At 39.7% G+C, this 24366-nt stretch overlaps 1 protein-coding gene across 3 annotated transcripts in view; it reads right to left on the reverse strand.

The window, feature by feature from the left end:
- The window catches only part of Prkd1 (protein kinase D1), a 328718-nt gene extending 310961 nt beyond the window's left edge, over positions 1–17757 (reverse strand). For 2 of the 3 annotated variants that reach the window (XR_011706591.1, XM_027929610.3), the window contains exon 1: positions 17150–17757. Coding sequence is in view for 1 of the 3 variants with exons in the window: in XM_027929610.3 (XP_027785411.2) it covers positions 17150–17419 (270 nt within the window). In the remaining 2 variants the exon portion in view is untranslated. Of the gene's footprint in view, positions 1–14541; positions 14605–17149 lie in introns of those variants that run through there. The other variant, XM_071607799.1, reaches the window with a different exon arrangement.
- Positions 17758–24366: the final 6609 nt, after the last annotated feature.

The following is a 24366-nucleotide window of genomic DNA, read 5'->3' on the forward strand; positions in this document are numbered from 1 at the left end:
TTAATATGACTGATTTAGATATCTAGGAAAAGGTTTTAACTTTATGCTTTGTCAAACTCTGACAGTTGGAAAATTCTTACCAACACTTTAACCTAGAGGATTAATCTTGACTAATGATTAGTGGAAAAATATTTTCATTGTTAAGAAAATCTGAAATCTATACCAACACAAATGTAGGTAAATAAATTCTGAAGGAAAAAAAAACACCTAAAATCAAACCACTTATAGAAGTAGGAAAAAAATAATAAAACATAAAAAACAATCATTTGGGTTGGGGTTAAGGCTCAGTGGTAGAACACTTGCCTCCCACATTTGCAAGTGTGAGGCACTAGGTTCAATCCTTAGCAACACATAAAAAAAAATAAACAAAATATTTTTTTAAAAAAAATCTTATTTAGTGGTGCGTGGATTTCTCATTTGAACAAATTGTTTTTATATTTGATGTAAAAATATGCTTCGTTTGTGACATGTCTTATCAAGTCAGGCTTTGATTATATTCATATTATTTTATTCCATTGTTTATGAAAAAGGAAACAGACTCAGATTGTTGTTTAAAATGCTGCTCTTTAATTGGGTCCAATCATGTATCATTTCCATGCTTACATTTTGTTGACTGAAGCAAACATTAATTGTGAAGGTATAACACCTCACACACCGCCAAATCCCTCTAATACCGAAGTAAAAAGAAATAAAAAACCAAAACACCACAGGAGTTTTACATACACACAAAAAAAGTGTGTCATAAACTGAAGAGGATTGTTATACCAAATCCACATATCTGTAGTTATTTTTTAAAGTTAAAAAAATGGTTGACTAAGGAATAATATATTGGTTGACTAAGATCTCAAAAACATTAAGGGTTTTTCATACACATCTTATTTCATCACTTTTGAGTTTAGTGCTAATAGTTTTTTGAGACAAATTCTGTCCCCATTGTTTGGAGGGGAGCCTGAGGCTTGGATGCAGAGTTAAGTAACACCTAGAAAGAGTCAGGTCAAGAATGAAAGCTAGTCAGAACTGCAAGTACAGCTGGAGCAAAGAAAGCAGTCTTATTGAGGAAGCCAGTTCCTAAGGTGACATGATGAAGAGTTAGACCTACTTTTTCTTCTGAACCAGTGCTGGAGAAATATGATTAAAACAAAATAATCGTCCGGCTCCCGGAACTGAGCCTGCGGGGACTGCTTCTTGGAGCCTACTCTTATCGGAGCTTACACCGAGCACGGAGCTGCCAAGTTCCGGCTCCCGGAACTGCCCTGGCCCAGGGCTAGGAGCCCACAGAAACTGCTTCTCGGTCCGGGTCCTGCTGAGGGCCGGTCAGGACTCACCCGTTGCTTTGGTTGCCCGGCAAGGGGAACGAAATGCTGCCATTCGCATAGGATACCAACATGGCAGAGATCTGATGTCATCAGAAAGCGGCGGAGGAGAGAACTTCATCAATACCAGCGGCGACAGAAACAGTTGGTCTCCTGGTAGGGGGGGTGAGGCACAGACACCCGAGTCTCCTCAATTTGTCATCGAGCCAGAGGGGAGGAGGCGGGCCGCCACCAGCACCCGGAGCAGGCCCAGCGGCTGGCCAGCGTGGTGACCGCGTGACTCCAATTGGAGAGGGGGCAGAGCAGAGCCGCCACCCGCACCCGCAAGGTGGGCAGACCCGCGACCCAGTGGTACATGGGCGTGGTAGGAGGGGCAGGGCAGAGCCGCCGCCCACGCTTGCAAGGTAAGGTAAACAGACCTGTCACAGACTAGCGGGTCAGGCCCAGTGGCCTGCCAGTGTGGTACACACGTCACCCCAACTGGAGTAGGGGCAGAGCAGATCCTTCTCCCACGCCCGGATCAGGCCCTGCCGGTGTGGTGGCCACGTGACCCCAATTGGAGTAGGGGCAGAGCGGAACGGCCACCCGTGCCCGCAGGGTGAGCAGACCTGTGACCAACCTGCAGATCAGGCCCAGGGGTCCACAGGTGTGGTAGGAGGGGCAGGGCAGATCCGCCGCCCGCGCCTCCAAGGTAGGCAGACCTGCGACAGACCGGCGGATCAGGCCCAGGAGCCTGCCGGCGTGGTACACACACCACCATAATTGGAGTAGGGGCAGAGCAGAGTTGCCGCCCGTGCCAGGAACAGGCCCAGCGAACTGCAGGCGGGGTAGTCACGACACCCCAATTGGAGTAGGGGCAGAGCAGAGCCGCCACCCGTGCCCGAAAGGTGGGCAGATCTGCGACCGACCAGCGGGACAGGCCCAGTGGCCTGCCGGTACGACAGACACGTCACCCCATTTGGAGTAGGGGCAGAGTAGAGCCGCCGCCCACGCCTGCAGGGTAGGCAAACCTGCAACCGACCGGCGCATCAGGCCCGGTGGCCTGCCGGCGTGGTACACTCGTCACCCCAATTGGAGTAGGGGCAGAACAGAGCCGCCGCCAGCGCCCAGAACAGGCCCAGTGACCTGCCAGCATGGTAGCCACGACACCCCAATTGGAATAAGGAGAGAGCAGAGCCGCCGCCCGCGCCTGCAGGAAAGATACGCAAGCAGTATGAAAAGACAAGGAAAGAAAGGACCACAAGCAATGCAGGTCAACGCAACTTTAGAAGAGGTAACAGCTGCAGCAGATGGAATGTCAGATAAAGAATTCAGGATATACATGCTTCAGATGATCTGGAGTATCAAGGAAGACATTAGACAGCAAAATCAGACAATGAAACATCACTTCGACAATGAATTACGCAAACAAATCCAGGAAGCAAAGGATAAACTATACAGGGAGATAGAGGTTATAAAAAACAAACAAACAGAAATCCTAGAAATGCAGGAAGCAATAAACCAACTTAAAAACTCAATGGAGAATACTACCAGCAGAGTAGAACACTTAGAAGATAGAACATCAGACAATGAAGACAAAGTATTTCAACTGGAAAAGAACATAGACAGCTCAGCAAGACTGTTAAGACACCATGAGCAGAACATCCAAGAAATATGGGATAACATTAAGAGACCAAACTTAAGAGTCATTGGGATACAGGAAGGTACAGAGCTCCAAACCAAAGGAATGAGCAGTCTATTCAATGAAATAATACGAGAAAACTTCCCAGACTTGAAGAATGAGACAGAATCCCAAATCCTAGAAGCCTACAGGACGCTGAATGTGCAAAATCATAAGAGATCCACACCTAGACACATTATAATGAAGATGCCCAACATACAGAATAAGGAGAGAATTTTAAAAGCTACAAGAGAAAGGAAGCAGATTACATTTAGGGGTAAGCCAATCAGGATAACAGCTGATCTTTCAACACAGACTCTGAAAGCTAGAAGATCCTGGAATAACATATTTCAAACACTGAAAGAAAATGGGTTCCAACCAAGAATTGTGTATCCAGCGAAATTAAGCTTCAGGATGGAAGATGAAATTAAAACCTTCCACGATAAACAAAAGTTTAAAGAATTCGCAGCTAGAAAACCATCTCTTCAAAACATCCTCGGCAAAACATTACAGGAAGAGGAAATGGAAAATAACAATGAAAACCAACAGTGGGAGGTAGGACAGTAAAGGGGGGGAAAATGATCAAAGAGGAAAACAAACCATGTTTAGTAACAGAAATAAACAAATATGGCTGGAAGAACAACCCATATCTCAATAATAACCCTAAATATTAATGGCTTAAACTCACCAATTAAGAGACACAGGCTAGTAGAATGGATCACAAAACAAGACCCAACAATATGCTGCCTACAGGAGACGCATTTGATAGGAAAAGACATACATAGACTGAAGGTGAAAGGTTGGGAAAAATCATATCACTCATATGGACTTCGGAAACAAGCAGGAGTGTCCATACTCATATCAAATAAAATAGATTTCAAGCCAAAGTTAATCAAAAGGGATAAAGAGGGACACTACATACTGCTTAAGGGAACCATACACCAACAAGACATAACAATCATAAATATTTATGCCCCAAACAATGGTGCAGCTATGTTCGTCAAACAAACTCAAGTTCAAGAGTCTAATAGACCACCATACCATAATCATGGGAGACTTCAACACACCTCTCTCGCCACTGGACAGATCTTCCAAACAAAAGTTGAATAAGGAAACTATAGAACTCAATAACACAATTAATAACCTAGACTTAAATGACATATATAGAGTATACCACCCAACATCAAGCAGTTATACTTTTTTCTCAGCAGCACATGGATCCTTCTCAAAAACAGATCATATATTATGTCACAGGGCAACTCTTAGACAATATAAAGGAGTAGAGATAATACCATGCATCTTATCTGATCATAATGGAATGAAACTGAAAATCAACGATAAAAGAAGGAAGGAAAAAGCATACATCACTTGGAGAATGAACAATAGGTTACTGAATGATCAATGGGTTATAGAAGACATCAAGGAGGAAATTAAAAAATTCTTAGAGATTAATGAAAACACAGACACAACATATCGGAATCTATGGGACACATTGAAAGCAGTTCTAAGAGGAAAATTCATTGCTTGGAGTTCATTCCTTAAAAAAAGAAAAAACCAACAAATAAATGATCTCATACTTCATCTCAAAATCCTAGAAAAAGAAGAGCAAAACAACAGCAAAAGAAGTAGAAGGCAAGAAATAATTAAAATCAGAGCTGAAATTAATGAAATCCAAACAAAAGAAACAATTGAAAAAATTGACAAAACTAAAAGTTGGTTCTTTGAAAAAATAAACAAAATCGACAGACCCTTAGCGATGCTAGCAAAGAGAAGAAGAGAGAGAACTCAAATTACTAGCATACGGGATGAAAAAGGCAATATCACAACAGACACTTCAGAAATACAGAAGATAATCAAAAACTATTTTGAATCCTTATACTCCAATAAATTAGAAGATAGTGAAGGCATAGATAAATTTCTTAAGTCATATGATCTGCCCAGATTGAGTCAGGAGGATATAGACAACCTAAACAGACCAATATCCATTGAGGAAATAGAAGAAACCATAAAAAGACTACCAACTAAGAAAAGCCCAGGACCGGATGGGTATACAGCAGAATTTTACAAAACCTTTAAAGAAGAACTAATACCAATACTTTTCAAGCTACTTCAGGAAATAGAAAAAGAGGGAGAACTTCCAAATTCATTCTATGAGGCCAACATCACCCTGATACCTAAACCAGACAAAGACACTTCAAAGAAAGAAAACTACAGACCAATATCTCTAATGAACCTAGATGCAAAAATCCTCAATAAAATTCTGGCAAATCGGATACAAAAACATATCAAAAAAATTGTGCACCATGATCAAGTAGGATTCATCCCTGGGATGCAAGGCTGGTTCAATATGGAAATCAATAAATGTTATTCACCACATCAATAGACTTAAAAATAAGAACCATATGATCACCTCGATAGATGCGGAAAAAGCATTCGACAAAGTACAGCATCCCTTTATGTTCAAAACTCTAGAAAAACTAGGGATAACAGGAACATACCTCAATACTGTAAAAGCAATCTATGCTAAGCCTCAGGCTAGCATCATTCTGAATGGAGAAAAACTGAAGGCATTCCCTCTAAAATCTGGAACAAGACAGGGATGCCCTCTCTCTCCACTTCTGTTCAACATAGTTCTCGAAACACTGGCCAGAGCAATTTGACAGACGAAAGAAATTAAAGGCATAAAAATAGGAAAAGAAGAACTTAAATTATCACTATTTGCAGATGATATGATTCTATACCTAGCAGACCCAAAAGGCTCTACAAAGAAACTATTAGAGCTAATAAATGAATTCAGCAAAGTGGCAGGATATAAAATCAACACGCATAAATCAAAGGCATTCCTGTATATCAGCGACAAATCCTCTGAAATGGAAATGAGGACAACCACTCCATTCACAATATCTTCAAAAAAAATAAAATACTTGGGAATCAACCTAACAAAAGAGGTAAAAGACTTATACAATGAAAACTACAGAACCCTAAAGAGACAAATAGAAGAAGATCTTAGAAGACGGAAAAATATACCCTGTTCATGGATAGGCAGAACTAACATCATCAAAATGGCGACATTACCAAAAGTTCTCTATAGGTTTAATGCAATGCCAATCAAAATCCCAACAGCATTTCTTGTAGAAATAGAGAAAGCAATCATGAAATTCATATGGAAAAATAAAAGACCCAGAATAGCAAAAACAATGCTAAGCAGGAAGTGTGAATCAGGCGGTATAGCGATACCAGACTTCAAACTATACTACAGAGCAATAGTAACAAAAACAGCATGGTACTGGTACCAAAACAGGCAGGTGGACCAATGGTACAGAATAGAGGACACAGAAACCAATCCACAAAACTACAACTATCTTATATTTGATAAAGGGGCTAAAAGCATGCAATGGAGGAAGGATAGCATCTTCAACAAATGGTGCTGGGAAAACCGGAAATCCATATGCAACAAAATGAAACTGAATCCCTTTCTCTTGCCATGCACAAAAGTGAATTCAAAATGGATCAAGGAGCTTGATATCAAATCAGAGACACGCCGTCTGTTAGAAGAAAAAGTTGGCTACGATCTACATTCGGTGGGGTCGGGCTCCAAATTCCTCAATAGGACACCCATAGCACAAAAGTTAATAACTAGAATCAACAAATGGGACTTACTCAAACTAAAAAGTTTTTTCTCAGCAAAAGAAACAATAAGAGAGGTAAATAGGGAGCCTACACCCTGGGAACAAATCTTTACTCCTCACACTTCAGATAGAGCCCTAATATCCAGAGTATACAAAGAACTCAAAAAATTAGACAATAAGAGAACAAACAACCCAATCAACAAATGGGACAAGGACCTGAACAGACACTTCTCAGAGGAGGACATACAGTCAATCAACAAGTACATGAAAAAATGCTCACCATCTCTAGCTGTCAGAGAAATGCAAATCAAAACCACCCTAAGATACCATCTCACTCCAGTAAGATTGGCAGCCATTAGGAAGTCAAACAACAAGTGCTGGCGAGGATGTGGGGAAAAGGGTACACTTGTACATTGCTGGTGGGACTGCAGATTGGTGCAGCCAATTTGGAAAGCAGTATGGAGATTTCTTGGAAAGCTGGGAATGGAACCACCATTTGACCCAGCTATTCCCCTTCTTGGTCTATTCCCTAAAGACCTAAAAAGAGCATGCTACAGGGACACTGCTACATCGATGTTCATAGCAGCACAATTCACAATAGCAAGACTGTGGAACCAACCTAGATGCCCTTCAATAGACGAATGGATTTAAAAAATGTGGCATTTATACACAATGGAGTATTACTCTGCATTAAAAAATGACAAAATCATAGAATTTGCAGGGAAATGGATGGCATTAGAGCAGATTATGCTAAGTGAAGCTAGCCAATCCCTAAAAAACAAATGCCAAATGTCTTCTTTGATATAAGGAGAGTAACTAAGATCAGAGTAGGGACAAAGAGCAGGAGAAGAAGATTAACATTTAACAGGGATGAGAGGTGGGAGGGAAAGGGAGAGAGAAGGGAAATTGCATGGAAATGGAAGGAGACCCTCAGGGTTATACAGTGGAGGGGGTAGAGATAGAGGAGGGGAGGGGAGGGGAGAGGTGGGGAGGGGGGAGGGTGGAGGATGGGAAAGGCAGCGGAGCACAACAGACACTAGTATGGCAATATGTAAATCAATGGATGTGTAACTGATGTGATTCTGCAATCTGTGTATGGGGTGAAGGTGGGAGTTCATAACCCACTTGAATCAAAGTGTGGAATATGATATGTCAAGAAATTTGTAATGTTTTGAACAACCAACAATAAAAAATTAAAAAAAAAAAAGAATGAAAGCTAGGGTTCCTCTTCTAAAACCCAGTCTTCTATCCTTTCCAAGGACTAGTCCTATTGTACAACTGGAACAGCAATTAGTTCTTTCCTGTATTTTTTATATTTATTTTTTAGTTTTAGGTGAACACAATATCTTTATTTTATTTTTATGTGGTGCTGAGGATCAAACCCAGTGCCTCAAGCACTCCACCACTGAGTTACAACCCCAGTCCCTCTTTCCTGTATTTTAAGAGTGACACCGAAAAATAGAGTCAGAGGATAATGAAAAATTGAACCAGGTCACATGGCTACAAAAAAGAAGTCAAATACCTATTGAGGTATAGCAATGAAGGATTAAAACCTAATGAGAGGTTAATATCCAAAACATATAAGGAACTCATACAACTCAATAGCAAGAAAACAACTTTAAAACTTTTTAAAAAACAAGCAAAGGACCTGAACAGACATTTCTCAAAAGAAGACAAACTAGTGTATGAAAAAATGCTGAACATCACTAATCATTAGGGAAATGAAAATTAAAACCACACAAGATGCCACCTCATTTTTATTAAAATAGTATTATCAAAAAAACAAGATAACAAGCATTGAGAGAATTTGGAGAAAAGAGAACCTCTATACAATATTTGTGGAAATGTAAATTAGTACCACTTTTATGGAAGATGGTATACAGGTTCCTAAAGAAATTAAAAATAGAACTACCATATGATCCAGCAATCCCACTTCTAGGGTATATGTTCAAAGGAAATTAAATCAGTATGTACAAGAAATATCTGAACTCCTGTGTTTACTACAGCCTTACTCATAATTACCAAGATATGAAATCAACCTAAGCATCCATAACAAACAATCAGATAAAGAAAATAACGCACGCGCGTGCGCGCGCGCGCACACACACACACACACACACACACACACACACATACACACACAGGAATACTATTCAGCCTTAAAAGAAGGAAATCCTATCATCTGCAACAATACCAAGGAACCTAGAGGTCATTATGCTAAGTGACATAAGCCAGGCACAGAAAGAAAATTACATATAATCTCACTTACTTTTGAAATCTAAAAAAGCAGAATTCATGGAGGCAAAGAGTAAAATAATAATGGTTAAAAGGACTAGAGGTACAGATGAGAAGGTGAATATGAGTTGAGGTTGATTAAAGGGAATAAAGTTTCCATTAGACAGAATACATAAGTTCTGAAGATTTATTGTACTGCATGGCAATTATAGTTAATAATTACAAGGACTATATACCTGAAAATTACTAAGATAGTATCTCTTAAATGCTCTTACCATAAAAAATGTAACTATGTCAGATGATGAATATGTTAATGAGCTTAATTAAATCATTTAACAAATGTATGCATATAACAAAATGTCACACTATGCACCATTATATATATATATATATAATTTTTATTTGTCAATTTAGCTTAATAAAGCTGGAGGAGGGAGGACTCTCATGGAATCACTACTAAGGCAGTGTTAGAAAGGGAACTCAATGTAGGAAAGGTATTTTGAATAAGAGCAATAAAAACATCAAATGTTAATTTATAAAACTTATTTTGAAATGATCCCAATGAAACCAAAAGTACCATTTGTTCAATTTGATTAAAAAGCCAATAAATGTTTTCAGATGGCACTAACCATTAGGTTACAACGCTTACCTGCTCACAGAGGCTGAAAAGAAGAAGTGATGATCCTTTAATGTTCCATTTTTCTGGCCTTTACAATTTACCATTTGACTCTTTATTGCTACCTTTTTACTGCCCTATCCATTCTTCCCCTCCCCAATGTCTCTGATTACACAAGGACATCACCTGAAACAATGCCAATACTTTCTCAAAAACCTGTATAGTATGCCAATTCCTAAGCAAAACTGATATGGAACAAAACAAATAAACTGAAAAATAAAATGTCCATGATGACAGTAGTATTTACATCACTGCAAATGAGTAATAAATGAGGCAATAAAGGGACATTGAGTGAAGGGGGAAAATATCAAACTAAACTTTAAGATAACTTTGCATATAATAGGAAGCTTCAGTGGTCTCGAGATGTAACATTTCACATGTATGTCACAGTCCCTCCAAACATCTGTGCTGAGAGCCATAGCCAAGTAGGAATGACGCATGGCAATTTCCTTGTCAGCCTACCCAGTGTTGCTTAGAGGGAGGACTCTCCATTGTGGAAATGGGCTTGCCTTGGACCCAGGTCATTTGCAGTGACATTGCATGAAGCCCATTTCCACAATGGAGAGTCCTCCCTCTAAGCAACATTGGGTAGGCTGACAAGGAAATTGCCATGCATCATTCCTACTTGGCTATGGCTCTCAGCACATCTGAACTACTGAAGGGTAAAACTTTCAGTATTTTTCCAAAATACATTGGACAAAATTCCAGCTATTAAAGTATATGTATATTTTGTTAACAAGATAACACACTAGTCTACAAGCCTTAGATTATAAAAAATTCAATTTATTACACACAGTCATACTTTTCACTAATATTTTCATTATCACATTCATACTTTTCAATCATTTTATGATGTATATGCGAAAAAAGTGGCTGCTGACAATTAAGGAGAGAAGCATTCGGAAATTCTTGAAATTGTGCCTAAATACAAGCAGTAAATTCAACAAGTTCCTCATCAATCAGTGCTTTAGACGGAATACATGCCAATGAACCAGGGAAGGGTAATTTTATTCTTCCTTTTCACCAAAATAAGTTAAACAATTCCTGCATGATTGCATATTTAAAAATCTAAGCTTCATATTTGCCAACATTGTTAGGTTGCTGTATCAACTCTCTGGCTTAAGCCAAATAAAAGCTTTTGCAACTTTACAAGAAACTTCTATTTAGGAAACTGTAAATTTGGACAGGCATAATTGTTTCTGAAGATGTGGTGTTTTTACATCAATTCTTATCTTTCTAACTTTCTAAATTATATGATATTCCACAATGACCATGGTGAACATGTAATTAAAGACTTTGTATATTTAATTATCTGTTTTCTATGTGAGACTAGAAAGAGTAAGATATAACATAATATGGGTTTTTTTGCTGCCAAATAACTTCAAGTGGTGCCATAATTTTTGGTTGTTAATAGTACAAAAATATTTGATTGACAATATCATAAGAATTCCTGGAGAAATTTTCACATATCCTTATGGAGGAAAAAGAATTTTTGAATAATTAGAGTAAAATAATCATTTTCTTTGTATCTAAATTCTATCAATAGAAAGAAAAAAAATAATGCACTCTTTTCTTCTGTTTGGTTTGGGTCCAACATGCTCCAACATTAAGGAAAGATTCAAGAAACTGAAAGCTCTTTTTCAAAACTTCTCTAAAGTAATGCTGGGGAAATTAAAAGGTGAGTAATATCTTTTTAAAATCCTATATTTTTAACTTCATTTTCACATTTGGGCTTAAATCTTTCCCCTTAACCAGCATGACTGCCAGAAGTCAGAAAAGATTAATTATTCCCAACACATAAAAACAAGGCAAACAAATAGGAAAACAAAACAAAGAAACCTGGTGATACTGTTAGCTCCAGTGGAATTGCATTTTATCTACTTCAAATCCAGCATAAATCCAGTTCTGCTATCTTGATTGTTATGCCAATTTCTTAATATATATGCTTTACTTTTATTAGTAAAAGTGCTTTTTATTTGGTAATACAATGTAAATAAGATTAATCCTCAAGGAATTCTGAGTGCTTGAGATTCAAGAAGCTGTTTCAAAATACAACTACTTCTAAGATTTACCTGCTATGGAAGGCAGAGAAAAGGCAATGTCACTTGGGCCTTATAGCCTTATTGCTGCCTAATATTACAATTTTAATTATATATGGAGATAAACATAGCATAATAGATGCACATTTCTTTTGTTATCAAAGATAATACGCTAGTCTTTTAAAAAGAATTTTTTTTAGTTGATAGACATCTATTTTATTCATTTACTTATTTGAGGTGCTGAGGATCAAACCCAGTGCCTCACATATGTGACGCAAGGGCTCTACTTCTGAGCCACTACTCCAGCCCCAATATGCTAGTCTTTCACAGGAGCTTTAGATGGTCAACAATACCATTTATTATCCACATATTTACCAGGCAGTATGTATAAACCTTTACAATTATTATCATTAATCCTCCAAGTAATCTAAAATAATTTACAACCATATAGTCATAGACTTACAAATTTGCTGCATTGTCTAAAAAGGTCATTTAAAGTCTTTCATGCATAAATTAGTGAAGACATGTACAATCAGCTCACCAAATAAAAAGAGCAATAATAACTGGTAAAAGAAAGTCATAAATTTCCCTTAATAGTTATGAAAGGAGTTTGTGAGATTAAACAGCAAACAGCACAATTATTCAAATATGGTCTTTGAAACAGATTTTTAAACTTTAGTAAAAAATTTCTAGTCCCCATCACTACCATCACCACCATACACACTGTAGTTTTATTCTTTCAACTTTATCTCAAACCTGAATCTAATGACCTACATTAATTCATGTATTTGTCACAGTCAATTGTCCAACTTTTCCCAGTTCAACCTTTGTAAGGCTTAATGCTTTTAACTTCAGAGTCTCAAAGGATCTTCTCCTCGTGAAACCATTACATGGTATATACACCTGTAAGAAAAGGCTTACATGTTTCTCTTTTAGATTTTTGAGATATATAATGAGGTCCCACTTTATACAAAATATAAAGTAATACTCCAGTGTTTGGATAATCAAGCTCTTAAAAATATATTTCAAAAAAGAGACACTTAAGCAATACAGATAGATTCAACATACAGGTTGAGTATCAAATCCAAAAAGCTCCAAATTATGAAACCTTTTGAGCACCAATGTGACACTATAAGTGGAAAATTCCATGGCTGACATCATGTGACCTGGTACAGTCAGAATGTAGACACACTAAAAATACTGTATAAAATCACTTTTAGGCTCTATATATAAGGTGTATATGAACCATAAATAACTTTTGTGTTTAGATGTGGATCTCACACCCAAGATATCTCATTATGTCTTACAAATACTCCAAATTCCAAAAGGAATTTTGAATAGGGGATAATCAACCTGTATAATACACATATATACAGTATATGCTATATAACACCAAAATAAAATCTTATTATACTATTATATTGGAAAAAAATTTAAATGTACATGAATATTATACTACTTAAGAATCACTTAATGAAATGACAAATTCTATATACTTCATTATGAAATCAAAAGTCAATAGACATACAATATGGCCAAGTATAAAATTAGAATGAAAACATACACCAAAGACCCAAAGACCATCATTAATTAAAAAGAATTTTGTGGTTCCATGGATGTTGGGTTGGTCTACCAATCAATTGCTTTCAGCTTTCTTAATCTATGTAGGATTAGCGCAGCCAAAATTAACAATAAGGGTTAAAATGAACTGCAACTGTTCACAAAACAATGTACAATTAGGAAAACGAAACAATTACAAGCAAAGTAATGCTACTCTCAAAGCAAGGCACTAACCTTATTATTCTTTTAATAGTTATATTTTACTTAAAATCTCATTTGGAATTTCCTTGGCCAGAAAAATGACTATGCAAAGTGAAACTATATGCCAGGAGTCTCACAGATGTTACTACTCTGTTTAAGTAAATTCAAGAGGAGAATATTATTTATCTTTCTAATAAGATAAAGTTAAAAGGAACAGACAGCCACAAAATTGCAACACACATCCCTAAATTATTATCATTAATAATTAATAATACTGCCTGTTTAAAAACTGTGTGTGTGTGTGTGCGCGCACACACACACACCTTTTTGAGTCTAAATAGGTAGATAATATACTCTGAAACTGAATTCATCCTTTGGAATGCAGCTCATTTGCTTCTCCTTGTTTCAAAACAATTCCTTCTGAGTCTATATATTCAAGGTTCCTTTTATACTATAAAGAAACAGGGTTTCAAAATGAAATCAATTATTGTTATTTTAATCTTCAGAAAATTATCATGTACAGTAATTAGCAGAATACATATCTATTCTCATATACAACTAGCCCTCAAAGTTACACGGTTGTGAAGCAAAGAAATAAGCATAATATTAATAAAACCTTGGGTCAAACCTTCCAAAACAAGGAATTCATAATATGTAGATATGTTGTTACAATAAATAAAAGAGATTATTCATCTAAATTAAAAGATAAATAATTCTTTAGTTTCATAATTCAGTTAATACTTAGGGTACATTACCTTAAAATAAAAGTATTTTTTAATCACCATCAAAATTTTTCAAGTGCAACCATATGTCTGTTACTCTCCAAAATTATATAAAGAAAAAACATAAATCCTAAATAACAATAACAAAAGATGCGTTTTTCAGGGACAGCATCTCTCTTACTCAGCCCTGTACACCTCAGTTACTCATTCCACAAAAGTGTCCCATGAATGTTGACAAAATCAACTAAACAGTTAGCTAGTACTTCCAAAGTTTTAAGCTAGGGTGATTTATTTTAGTATTTAGGGAGCTCATAAACAAAGTGGATGAAAACTCTGTAACACATTTTAAAACAATAAATGTGAAGGACCCAGAAAATCAAGTGAATCTTCTATTGTAAGCACATGTCTCCAGCCTACACAGTAAATTGTAAATGATTTCAAACTCTAAAGCTCCCTCCTGGAACATCCAGATCTCTCCTTCCCCTTCTCCTTTCCCTCCTGCCTACCTCCTCTACCTCGCTCTGCTCTCCTTTCTTCTTTCTCTCTTGTCTTCCTTCCCCACTGCTGATGTCTTCAAAAGGTACTTCAGGAAAATCTGAAACAAAGGACAAAAGGGCCTCCTCCCACTTTCTTTACTCCACACTAACAATCTCTGCCATTCCTAATGTCACAAAGAGATCCCTGCTAACTATTATAGATGTTCAACTCTCTTCATCTTCTTTTTGCCTAGGATAATATATTCAGAAATAGATGATGGATGATAAGATAGACAGATAATTAAGAAAGTCCTCTGTCTAGACCCACTATCCAGTATATATTTATTCACTCTCAAATTCACATCTCTACATCTAACTCTTAACTTTGCCATGACTTTGAAAAAAAAAAAAATCAAAATGACTTCCATACCCTGGCTATCCAAAGCAAAGTTTTCAAACTTTTGCAGACAGAGAACTATTAGAATAAAAATACAGAGGAAAGGATTCCCTTATAAATCAGTCACGAGTGCTGATGATTTTCCCTTTCCAGTACTTCTTTGGGTCTCTCCCCCAGAGTCTTGGCCCAAGTTCAAACTAGCTCATGACTGGAATCCAGTTTTCTTTGTGCCATAACATTTTTAACATTCTAAAATATCCCCCACACAGAAAATTCATCTTTCAAAAATCCCTGGTATATCTCTATGAGAAGATTACTGAAACTTCTCTGGAAATTAGAGTTCATTTTATTTTCATAATTCAACTTTCCCAACATATCCTCCTCGCTAGCCACAAGTCTGCTGCATTCCATAGTCATTCGCTGCCCCTCTCCTTGTGCACTTCTATCACTCTCTTCATGTAGCACCCCTCTTAGTAGCTAATGAGACAACTGAATTCACCTCTCCATCCAAAACCCCAATCCCAAACCTCTTGAACCATGCATGTTTCTCCCCATCTTAAACTCCATCAAGGGGAAAGAGACAGACCATTTGAGTGTGTGTGCACTTTAAAGCTAGTCAAAACAAAGTCTGTCCACTTTGAAAATTCTGACACTGCATCACTTCCTTTAGAATTCAAATAAATTAAAAATTTATAGAATTCCATTTACTTTTTGAAAAAAATTTATTATACATTGTGCATATGCTTACCCAGCACTGCTTTTTAATTAACTTGTTAGTATCCTAATGGAGACTGTTTTATGCTGAAATTTCCTTTAAAGAAGTGCCTAGGAGAGTAATCTTGTTTACCCAAAACATTCAATAACACTGATGAGGAGGAACAGAATATGACTTGTACAAGCATTAGACAAAATTGGTCACTTTCGTGGAAGTTGCAAATAATTTAGTTACCTGTAATATAAAATATCACTCATTTCAATAAACAAAAATTCCTGGCATTTATTGTCTGGCTTCCAGAACTTTCACAATTTCCTACATTGGTGATTTTCCCTGGGGTTTTTTCCTAAGATCACTGTGTTTAATGCCTCAAACCACAGCCCTTAGATTTAGCAAACTCTGTTCCAAAGACTTCAAAGAAACTAACTCATGATTATTTGAGTGACCAATAAAAGGTAAGTACTAGCCAGTCCTACAGGGTTTAAGTTGAGAATCTTTAGAGACTCTTGTCTCCACCCTCAAAACCCTGGCTGTTTATGTTAAGATGACTGACTCCTTGGCCTCCTCTCCCTCACCACCTCACGCCTTTTCCCTTGCTACATCCCTCTGGATGGTTATGGAGATAACGTGAAATTAAAATTGCACTGTAAACATTGGTGGGCTTATTGAGTCTCCTCCAGGGTGGCCTAGCCAAGGATAATGGCTCCTTTTCAACCTACCTTTGGTGGCTGCTGTCCAGAGTCCCACAACATCAAACTTAAGAACACAGCCAGAATTGGATTCCCCTGGTCATCACCCCCACCACTTCGGTGTCCCTATCAGTGCCCCAGGGAATGAAAAACAGGAAGGCTGTAACTTTCAGGTTTTATTGTTGGAAAATTTGTTTCCATGCTTACATAGAAGTGGGAGTAAAAGACAAGGACTTAGGTGTTGTGGTCTGGTCAGTTATTTTCACAGCTGGTCGTGTCAATCACCCTTTCTTAAAAGCTGAATTGACAGGTGAGAAATTCCTTGCCTCCGGGTCATTCCAGGAACTCCTCAGCATCAATTTGAGCTGGGAGAGGGGTCTAGAGTGGAAGAGAGTGGTGCTGAAATCCTGCTGAGTTTGTCCCAGGGGAACTCAGTTGCAGGAAAGAGGATTCCGGCGCCAGGAATGCGCTGGTCCAGGGTCCAGAGGGAAGAGAGGGAAGAGACGGGAAGCCTCGAGTTTAAGGAGGGGCATGAGAAGAAAAGGGCAGGATGCCTGGAAATGCCACAAGAGGGATGGAAATGGGTGAAGAGGATGCAGGCGGGAGAGCAATCGGACTGTTTTAAAAAAAAAAAAAAAAAATGGAACTAGGGGAAGACTGAGCAACAGGGAGTACACTGCCTCGGGGTGAGGGCGTCCAACCCCGGCCGGTGCCAGACTCTTCCAGAGCGCAGGCGAGGATGGCTCCAGGATTCACCGGAGCCAGAAAGTTGGCGCGGCCATGGACAGCCAGCAGGGAAGCGCCCCCTGCGCGGCGGGGAGGCGCCCGGCTCCTTACCTTCTGGTCCACGATGGAGCAAGCCATCTCGCGGACGTGCGCCAGGCTGTAGTCCCCGGACGAGTCCTGCAGCAACAGCACAGGCTCCCGGCTCAGGCCGATCTGCAGATGGAACGAGATGCCCCCGGCCGAAGCCGATACAGTAGTCAGGAACGGCGCCGGCCCCGGCCCCGACCCCGACCCCGGGACCAGAGCTGCGGCGGCAGCCGCTGCGGCCGCCGCCACAGGCAGTAGCGGGCTGGGCGGCCGCAGCAGCGGAGGGGCGCTCATGGCTTGGTGGGGCGGGACGCAGAGCCAAGCAGCCGAGGGCGGGGGCCGGCGGCGCAGCAGCCGAAAAGTTTTGCAGCAGCCGAGCCAGGAGCTTCTTTCTCTGAGAGCCGAGACGGAAAATAAAAACTTTCCGGAAAAGTCCCCGCGCGGGGGGAGGGCGAGGGGATGAGGCGCGGGAAGGGAGGGAGAAGAGGGAAAATGGCCGAGGCGAGAGGACTGAGCCTCCGGGAGCGCGGCCGCCGCGCAAGGGAGGCTCCGCCGCGCAAGGGAGGCTCCGCCGCCGCCGAGGAGCAGCCGCCGCGGCGCGCTCTGAGAGACGGGGCGACGGGTCAGCTCGGCCTGGGCGCCGGACGGGGGCGGAGAAGGGGGCGCGAGGGGCGGAGAAGGGGCTCTGGGGGCGGGCACTGTGGAGCCACCACCCGGCAGGCGCCGCAGCCGCAGGAGCCTCGGCGGCCGCAGTGGCCACCGGGTGGGTGCGGAGCCACTGCCCCCTCAGCCCGCAGTTCCGGGGCCCTGATTCTCTGCGTGCCGGGCAGGACGCAGTGGCAGGGCTCAGAGCCGCCTCGGCGGCGGGCGCTGTCGATCGCTTCCCGCGGGCCTCTGATCTCCGTGGGCCCCGCTGCCAGGTCTGCGGACCGGGCGCACCTCCAGTGACCCGTCCCGAAGCTGCAAATTCCCCCAATCCTTGTAGACCCCGCCACTTCTTCTAAGTGTTCCAGGACTACGCACTTCTACAAGTGAGGTGACTTTTGATGCACTCAAGAATGCTGAGCCCAGTGGTCCCTCCAGTACCTTATCTTTAGAGGGTAAAGGGAAGATGAAAAGAGCGGGTCAACCAGAACCCACTTACATCCCACTTACAGTTTGTTTCTGTAAGAGTAGGAAACCAGTCCATGATAATGTATTTCAATCAATTAAACAATCCCCCCACCTACACACATACACCCTTACACTCAACCCCCACTTGCACCACCCAACTCCTAAGGCACACATAAGTAGCTGAATCAGGAGATGGACTCTTAGAAAAGCCATAGTCTCCATAAGGACTGGCAAGGGAAAGATCGGATGTAGTGGCCTCTTTCCCTTTACTTGATTCTTTACGTCCACAGCTTCTATTTTGGAGTCTCAGAAACCGTTTGCTTTTCTCCTTCACTAGTCTATAAAGACCGCTTTATAGGAGTGGTGCTCCCAGCTCCATCCCAGCATTATTCAAAAGTGTTGTGCCATTATTCAAAAGTGTTGATGGTGATTGTTTGGTGGCACATAGCAAAGTGTGCTTCCCAGGCCCTGGGGCTGAATTCCAATCCCGTCCAGGCATCAGGATAGTCTTCATGGGTGCACAGGGTCCAGATTTCACAAAGGCCACCTTTAATTTAGTCCTGTGATATAGTCTGCTGTGGCTGTTTTGGAATTCTTAATAAGTTTGAAGAAGGAGCTCCATATTTCATTGTGCAGACTAAGTTGCAGGTCCTGCCTCTCACTTTGCTACTTCCCTGGTGCTTCTGCTTACTTACACAAGCACTCACAAACACCTAAGCAAACTATTGGGTGTATTGTCATTTGTAGTTGGTTACATTTTATTTTGTTCTGCTTTATTTTTTGGTCTTGAACTCTGGTTCTAATACCAGCCTGTTTTGCTCCCTCCCATGTTGAAGTTTGAACATTAGAGAAGCACGTCAAGGCAACCATATAAAGCAGGGCTTATTTAAAAAGAGGTAACATAGACTTCTCCCTGGAGGGAGAAGGGGGCCATAGCTGGTATCCTGGTATCCCCAGAAGGAAGGTGTTCTGCCTTTTTTATATATGTGCTAGACTTCCTTTTTGTTCTCCTGCTCTCTTTCCCTTACCTCTTCTTCCTGTGTAGACTGTGTAGACTGCCTATCTGATTCTGATTTCAATTCTAGCCCAAGATATTGAAGGGTATTTTAAATTCACTTGAGTTGTGTTGAGTCAGTAATGGAATCTTGATGTCTACAACTACTTTATGTCACTCACTGCTATAGAAGAGCTTTGAATTTACTCGTTGGAATTTATGATTTGATAAGGTGTACATCTGTTGGCATTTTCCCTACTTGATTATTTGTAAGGTGGTCCTCTTCATTCATGGTACTTTTGCTAATTTACTAGAATCAGCGAACCTAAAAGAATGGTGGAATTATTCTTGCTGCATGTCCTTCTGAATTCTCTAGGCAGTGTGCATGTGTGTCTGTGTGTGTGTGTGTGTGTGTGTGTGTGTGTTAATTTCAGAAATATATTTCATTTCTTTCAAAATTGGAAGAAGTCTCTATTCTGCAATTTTCTGTTACTAAGACAAAAGTTTACAGGTACATTTAAAAAGTATTTACAAAATTTCATTTGAGACACAGGAAGGCTGGAAATACTCATATTTTGTAGATATTGAAGCCAGAATTAGACAGGCAGTCAGTATAGATAGGTAAATTGAGTCAGATTGGGTCAAGGAGGCCAATATTTAGTGAGTCCAGGAAGTTGGAGTCTATCCCCTGAGGGTTGGAAAGATAAATTCCTTCAGAGCCCTTCCTCCACCCTTATCAAGAACCTGCCCCAACTTCAACCTGAGGCTAAGGTAACCTGTCCCAGGAATTGCCCCTCCCTACAAGGAGCTATGAGGTTGTTAATTAATGTGTCCTGGGCTGCTCCTTCCTGACCTTCCCCCTTCAGCCCACCTGTTTTCTACCTTTTGGCCATCCCACAGACCATTTCTTAGGCCTAGTCACATATACAGGAAGGAGAGATAAGGGGAAGTGGTCAGGAGAACAAAGGAATCCTAGGATATATAAAAAGGGCAGAACACCTCGCTTCTCGGGATACGAGGATACCAGCTATGGCCCCCTTTTCCCTCCTGGGAGAAGTATTTGTTATCCCTTTTTAAAATAAACCCTGATTTATATGCTTGCCTTGGCGTGCTTCTCTAATGTTCAAACTTCAACATGTTAGGAAGCAGAACTCATCACTATAACCGGCAGTATCAATATCAGAACTATCCATTGAGGATTTCTCTGTGCCAGACTGTGCTGACACCAGTTGTGCCTCTGCAAAGAAGACAAGGTTCTTGCTTTAACAAATTACATTGAATAGAAAAAGTAATTATACAAATAAGATTATTTCTGAGTCATTATTGCAAGGAATAATGATAATGCAATGATAAAGTGAGTGATTATGGGCAGGATGGTGGAGAAAGAAAGGGTCACTGCTTTGGCCAGTGGTTCAGGAGAGGTTTCACTGGAACATTTACATATGATCAAAACCTGGTTGATAGAAACTAGCTTTAAGAAGCTCTAGGGTGATAGCATTCTCACAACAGGCAAAGACCTAACACAGGAATGTACTTGGTATTTTCAAGGCACAGGTAAAGAGGGGCCAGTGGATGAAAAGTGGCCAGAGAACTGATAGAAGCCAGATCACCAAGGGTGTTTAAAGCTATGGTAAATAGTTTTTATTATTCTCACTGCACTGCTAAACCACTGGAAGGTTTTTAACTAGGGAGAGATCTGATTCAATTGGCATGTTTTAAAAGATCACTTTCTGGCTGCTGTGTAGAAAACAGATTACCAGAGTAAAAATAAAAGAGTACACTGGGTAGGACTATTGGTGTTGTTCACTCTAAAGGATTACTATGGACTGCTATAGTTGCAGTAAAGATTCTAAGAAATGGAAAGGTATAGCATCTAATTTGGAAGCAGAACCGAAGGTGTTGTTAGTGAATCAGAGGCTTATAAGCAGTGAGAGAACAGGAATGTCATGGAAAACACTTAAGTTTTTGAGCAGTTAGCCTGATGATGGTACCAATAATTGAGACACTGTTATGCTCGAATTCCGGACCCCCAAAAGACCACCAGAGACCCAAGATCGATGTAAGCAGCAAAGAGGTGTTTATTGCGAGCTAGCTCAGTCCTCCACGCGCTCACATAGCAACTGGTGACGCTGAGGGTCCCTGAGCCCAGGGTTTGCAGCAGTTTTATACACTCTTTGGGGAAGGCAGGGACTTCACATACATCATAGCATCTCTTAGCAAATCATCACACACCGCGGGAAAATCAAATAACAACTCTAAAACATGATTAGCACATTCACTGGCGGGAACAAGTTGGGTAGGAGTGATTGGTTACTACAAGAGGGGGATTCGTTTGAACTGATTGGTTTAAGCCAAAGGGGTGTTCGTGCTGAACTATAATGGTTTCCCAACACGTTATCAACCACCGTAAACTACTGGGAGGGTCATCTGGCATCCCAGGTATTTCCCTGTCTCATGCTGATTGGTGGCTGCTAGGGGATTGCTATGGATCCCCACCTAGCCTGACTGAGTCAGGGACACCTAGCACAGCAGATCTCTCCTGTTATTTGTAGATAAACAACTTAGCAGGATGGGAATGTGCCTAGGAGTGCTCTGTGGGTCTTTCTAAGGACAAAGGTGATGTCCCTTCCTTGGGCAGGCTTTGCTCTGAGGTAGAGGCTGGTTTTTCAACAAGAGACAGGGAAGAAATAGGGTTGGGGAAGAAATAAGATTTCTGCATTGTGCATACCAAGTTTGATATGCCACTAGATTTTCAACTAGAAGTAATAACTAGAGCTGGATATACGAATCCAATGTTCAAGAAACAAAACTGGGTCAGAAATGTTTCTGGAAATCATTAATGTGGGAAGTCATTTTAAAGTTAAATTACATGCGATCTCTAGGAAGAGAAAGTTTAGGGACTCACCAGTTATATGAGACTTACAGGAAGTTAGGTGTTCTATTTTAGAAAGAAAAAACAAATTGTGAATAACTCTTTCTTATGCTGTATCAAATACTATGAACGGTGTTTGGTACAGAATGTTATAAATAATTGAGAAGGAAAGAGGATAGAAGGAAGAAACCCTAGAGAATTTCTTAAAAATTAAGAAGCTGAAATATTATTGAATGAAAAAGAGTGAATAAAGAGAAAAAAGAAGAAGAAAATCTTAAACCCACTGGGGTTCCCATAACAAGCAGAAAATTCCCTCTGGGTTGGTTATTGCAATTTCTTAAGGCACCTGAGAACCAACAGTTTGTCAACTGCTACTTAATTATTTTTTTTTCTGGGGGGCGGGGGGGCGGTGGGTACCAGGAATTGAACTCAGGGGCACTCAACCACTGAGCCACATCCCAAGCCCTATTTATTTTATTTAGAGACAGGGTCTCACTGAGTTGCTCAGCGCCTCATTGTTGCTGAGGTTGGCATTGAACCCAGGATCCTGTCTCAGCCTCCCAAGCCACTGAGATTACAGGTGTGCACCACCGCGCCTGACTGCTGCTTAGTTTTTACTGAATGACAAGGGAATAGACAATAGACAATACCTCAAAGAAACTGGCATGTATCACTAGAAAAAACTTCAAAATTAAATAGAAAACTTTAAGAATTTGGGAAAACATCAATAGTTTCATTCCTTTCTGAATATTTTCACTTTGGAAAAGGAAAGAGAATATAGAAAGCAAATAGTTGCTTATATAAATTACTATATAAAAAAGTTAATACACTTATATAAATTACTGTATATTCATTAAATGAGCTTTCATTTTTTGAATCATTACTAACATTACTGGAATAATGATATTTTGGAAATGACTGAGACCACCATTTTAGACAGAATGGCCAATACCCTAATCAAGATTCCACATAGATGATTAGCATTTGCAGAGGAGGTACTTACAACAACTTCCAAAGATGGATACTAATCCTGCTGGATAGTCTTCAAAAGAGAGTTGTATGTTCAGATAATTTCAGAAGTTTCCAGACAGTAATTTACAATCAACAATCAGAAACCTGGTTGAAAATAATCTGACTTAAGTGGGAATCGATCTAGGAGCACTACATTCTTTGTCCAAATTAAACAGGCAGCAAAGAAAGGAAAGTAGATAAAAAAATTTGCAATTCTATGCTAAAAGGATCATATCCTCAATCCAAACATTTTACAGTTTTCTGCAATATCAATTCTGTTGATATTGCAACAAAATTGACACAGGTGCATCACAATAGGTTGGAAATCATAATCTAGAGCTTAGGTATATTATTACATTAGTTAATATATTATAATTATATTCTTATCATATAATCATATTATTAGATATATTTAAATGTTTATAGGTATTCCACACCTGGGACAATGGGGGGAAAGTGGGTTAAGATATTGAGGATTAGAGAAATTACATACCAATGTGAAAATCAGAAATTTGAAGGAGAAAGTATGGTTCTAGGATATCCTTCCTTTTGGTGCTGCTGAGCACTGGAAGTTGTATGCAGGCTAAAGATGGATAGATGGATGGATGGGTGGATGGATGGATAACGTATGTGATATACGTTTTTATTGTTGTTTGTTTTATATGGTTTATATATAATCACTTTTCAATCCCAGTTAGGTAAGGATAATGGCACTAAACTGGCACAAAAGAATAATAAGATCCTAATGGAGCCATCAATGATACAAACATCTGCCAAAAATCTTGTGCTAAAACCTGATCATGTGACAAAATGTTATGTTGCTGTTAATTTCATGGAAAATGAAAAGGCAAAAACAGTAAACCTGTGAATTTAATTTTTTACCAGGAAGAAAAATTGATTATTTTCTTTAAGCAGACTGAAAAAATTCAAAGAAAAGATATATTTGCTGCTAGAATCTGAGACACCAAAAAGGACAAAAGACCCTTCAAGACAAGCTTCCAACAATAAAACCATAAATGAACCACTTAGGAAATAAACTTGGAAACCAGTGTAACTACACTGTAAGTTCTTAATGGATATAGGTCTATAAGAGAAATGAATAAAATCAGGCATAAGTTTAGGAGCAAGAGTAAATAAAAACAACAGTTATGGTAAACTAAAATCAATTAACTATATTCTATATATCCATTTTATATATTAATGATGTTCTTGGGACATGACACGTTATAGAACAAGGTTTATAAACTTCTT

Source organism: Marmota flaviventris, chromosome 2 (genome assembly GCF_047511675.1).
Source record: "Marmota flaviventris isolate mMarFla1 chromosome 2, mMarFla1.hap1, whole genome shotgun sequence".
NCBI lineage: Eukaryota > Metazoa > Chordata > Mammalia > Rodentia > Sciuridae > Marmota > Marmota flaviventris.